The sequence below is a fragment of the Apteryx rowi genome, unplaced genomic scaffold (genome assembly GCF_003343035.1).
Source record: "Apteryx rowi isolate R43461 unplaced genomic scaffold, aptRow1 scaffold_722, whole genome shotgun sequence".
In the NCBI taxonomy this organism is placed as follows: Eukaryota; Metazoa; Chordata; class Aves; order Apterygiformes; family Apterygidae; genus Apteryx; species Apteryx rowi.
In genome coordinates, this window is record NW_020451008.1 from 62,956 (window position 1) to 66,664 (window position 3,709).

Here is a 3,709-nt window from a genome sequence, read left to right on the forward strand (position 1 = left end):
AGCGGGGGCGGGCCGCGGCCATGGCGGGCAAGGCGGCGGCCGAGCCCCTGGGGCGGACGGCGGAAGAGGTGGCCTGGGCGGAGGCGCTGCGTGGGGCCTGCGAGCCCGAGCACCACTGGCGGCACCGCCGGGAGTTCCTGCTGCGCAACGTGGGGGCGCTGCCGCCGGCGGGCAGCGCCGAGCTCCAGCGGCTCGTGTCCCTCTCCATGGTGTGGGCCAACCACGTCTTCCTGGGCTGCCGGTGAGTGCGGGCCGCGGCGGCGGGTGGGCCGGGGGCGGCGCGGCGCAGCGGCCTGACGGCGCCCCTCCTCTGCCCTCTCCTCCTCTCCCCTCCTCTCTCCTTGTCGCCCTTCCAGGTACCCGCCTCAGGTCATGGGGAAAGCGCTGGAAATGGCCGAAGGCATCCAAGTGATCGGCGCGCCCGTCCGCACCACGAGAGATGAACTGGTTGCCAAGGTGAAGAAAAGAGGCATATCAAGTAGCAATGGTTAGCAGATCATAGCTGTGACAATACATAGGAGTCTAGAAAATGCTTGTTTCTGAATGTTCTTGTTCTATTTCAAACTTCTGAAAGTAATCACAATAACTTACTTTTAAAACTCATCATTAATTGTTCCCCCTCTCTGTGCTATTTTTTCCTTATTAATACCTATGTAAATAGAGCTAATGTATACTTACTGTATTGGTAATCTAGAGTTATTGTTTTGATAACTCGAATGTTTTTGAGTTTCTACAATTCCCATGTTTTAAATTGATTTCCTAATACAATGTAGACTTTTGTACTCCAGTTTAAACATATTCTTGCTATTTTGCTTTTACCACTAGTCAGACAATGTTCCTTTGTAAGAAACTTTGAGTCTTTTGTTCCATAAAGAGATTCCCACAGTGATATTTTAAAGAGGTTTTAATGACATTAGTAGAAAAGTAAGCTTTTTAGATCAGATAGTCTGCTTTGATGTACCTTAGTCCTATTTAGACTGAACTTTAAGAATTACAAATTCATACTTGCAAACAGGTCCCAAACCAAACCTGGAATCTTGCACCTGAGCACTTTTAGTTCTTTGTTAAAAAATGCTAAAATATTTGGAAATAGTAGGTTAATACTTGAAATTAGAATTTAAGATGTATTCACAAATGACTGAATTTATAGTTTCTAAGTTCAAGGGGTTTACTCCTTATCAAAAGTTTTCAGAATTTAAATAAACTGTCTCTAGATGGATACTTCATAGTGGCAGAACTAAAGAAGATAACATACTTACCTTGTTTTGCAGAAGGGATAGAGGAGCCCTGCAAGAAACGAGCTGTAGATAAAAGCAAAGACACTAAGGATACTGGAAAGGATATGAAAACTACCAAGCCAGAAGCCCCTAAGGAAACAGAGAGCACATTGCCCAAAAAGCAGGAAAAAGATACCAGCAAAGATTCAGAAAGCTCGGACTTGCTTTGCAGTTCAAACCAGGAAGCAGGCACAACATCAGGCACCGAAACAGAAGGAAAACCTGCTAATGCTGAAAATACTACTGAGCAAAATCCAACTCCGTCTCCATCTGAAACAGAGACAGTAGAGAAGCCTTGCTTAAATCCATCTAAGGAAAACAAGTGTGAAAATATGCCGTCACCTGAAAAGAAAACTACATCAAACACAGTGCCACYGGCTGCCAAGGGCGCCCCGCAGGCAGAAGCAGTGCCACCGGCTGCCAAGGGCGCCCCGCAGGCAGAAGCGGTGCCACTGGCTGCCAAGGGCGCCCCGCAGGCAGGAGCGGTGCCACCGGCTGCCAAGGGTGCCCTGCAGGCAAGTGCTGCATCTCTGTCTTCCAAAAACCAAGCAAATGCCCCATCGGCAACATCCAAGGGCAGCACTCAGGCAGGCGCCTCGCTGCTGCTGGCCCCCAAGAGTGGCAGTCAGGCGGGCACCTCACTGCTGCTGGCCCCGAAGGGCGGCACTCAAGTGGGCGCCTCGCTGCTGCTGGCCTCCAAAGGTAGCGCTAAGGCGGGCTCCTCGCTCCTGGCCTCCAAGAGCAGCGCTGAGGTGGCTGCCTCGCTGCTGGCCGCTCGAAGTGGCGCTCAGCAGGGTACCTCACTTCTGGCCTCCAAGAGCAGTGCTCAGGTGGCCGCCTCGCTGCTGGCTGCTCGGAGTGGCACTCAGCAAGGTGCCTCGTTGCTGGCCTCCCGAGGTGGTGCTCAGGCAGGTGCTTCACTGCTGTCCTCCAAGGGTGGCACACAGGCAGGTTCTGCACAACTTGCCTCCAAGAGTAGCTCGCAGGCAGGTGAAAGTCCTGCTAAAGTTTTGTGCAAACCGTTAACCAGTGAAGATGCAAAGGAAAGGCAGCCTTTTTTCAACAGACTATACAAAGCTGTAGCCTGGAAACTGGTTGCTGTTGGAGGCTTCAGTCCTAATGTAAATCACACAGAACTTTTAAACTCATCTATTCAGTCTGTAAAAGCTACTTTAGATGTTGCTTTTGTTCCGCTGAAGGAACTTGCAGACTTACCTCAGAATAAGAGCTCTCTAGAAAATATAGTTTGTGAACTGAGGTGCAAGTCTGTCTATTTGGGTACTGGCTGTGGTAAAAGTATGGAAAATGCCAAAGCTGTTGCTTCGAGAGAAGCTTTGAAATTATTCCTCAAGAAGAAAGTTATTGTGAAGATATGTAAAAGAAAATACAAAGGAAGTGAAATTGAAGATTTGGTACTTCTGGATGAAGAATCAAAACCCTCAAATTTACCTCCAGCTTTAAGAAATCCTCGGGAGATCGTGTAGGCAAGAACTGCTGTTTATACTGTGTATAGTATTTCAACACAAGAACTGAAGGTTAATTTTGTACTTTAAAAATGTAGGCTTCCAGATATTTTGTATTTCTTTCTCAGTTTTGCAAGACAATTATATTCCTTTCACTTGGTAGCAATTGTATAAAACTTGTTTGAGATGACAAGTGCGTGTTTAAAGGTATGCCTTAATATATAGCACACTAGTGTGCTGTTTTATTTGCAGAATAGTCTACCTAATTCTTCTATTTTTAATTAAACGATTAAGGTACAATTTGCTGTTTGAAATCTGACAATTTTGTAATTCTTACAATTTGATGGCAGTGTGCTCAATTGTCTACCATGTCTTTTTTAGCTGCATAGAAGTATGTACATAGGGACCATAATACTTGAATGATTGAAAAGTGTTTGAAAATTTCAATCAAAAAGTTGAATCATCCGTTTCAGACGTGTTGCTCATAATGTTCGCTGTTCCTCTTACTAGGAGAGAAAATAGTTGGTTGACTATTTCTACGAGAAGTTGTAACAGTTAAAAAAAAAAAAAAAAAAAAAGACACTCGGATCCCATTTAACATTATACTAGCAAGTTAGATCCCATATAACATTATAGTAGCAAGTTGTCAATTAGCAGTCAACTTACAGTGACTTCAGCCACCAAAACTCTGTAAGCAGATTTAACTTATTTTGTGAAATAACATTTACAGTTTGATTTTTCAAATAAACATGAATTTCTATATTAAGCATATTTTGACTGCTACTAAAACTGAAACCTCTGGAATATGCTTTTATGGTACTTTGTTTTTAGCTGTTAAATAGTCTCACCATTTCAATAACTTTTTGCATCACCTTCAGAAAAGCTTTACTTTGAGTAGTTTCAAGGTGTAATCTCTCAAGGATGTGTAGATTCTTATTTGGATGTGTAGTTGAAATAGTGTAAAGCTGA

The 3,709-nt window shown here is 44.6% G+C and overlaps 1 protein-coding gene across 1 annotated transcript; it reads left to right on the forward strand.

Moving 5' to 3' along the window:
- Positions 1-8: 8 nt before the first annotated feature.
- CDKN2AIP (CDKN2A interacting protein) lies at positions 9-3,506 on the forward strand. Its single transcript, XM_026087604.1, has 3 exons — positions 9-241; positions 357-487; positions 1,272-3,506. The coding sequence occupies exons 1-3, from the start codon at positions 21-23 to the stop codon at positions 2,759-2,761; spliced, it is 1,842 nt and encodes a 613-aa protein (XP_025943389.1). The 5' UTR covers positions 9-20; the 3' UTR covers positions 2,762-3,506.
- The last annotated feature ends 203 nt before the right edge of the window (positions 3,507-3,709 follow it).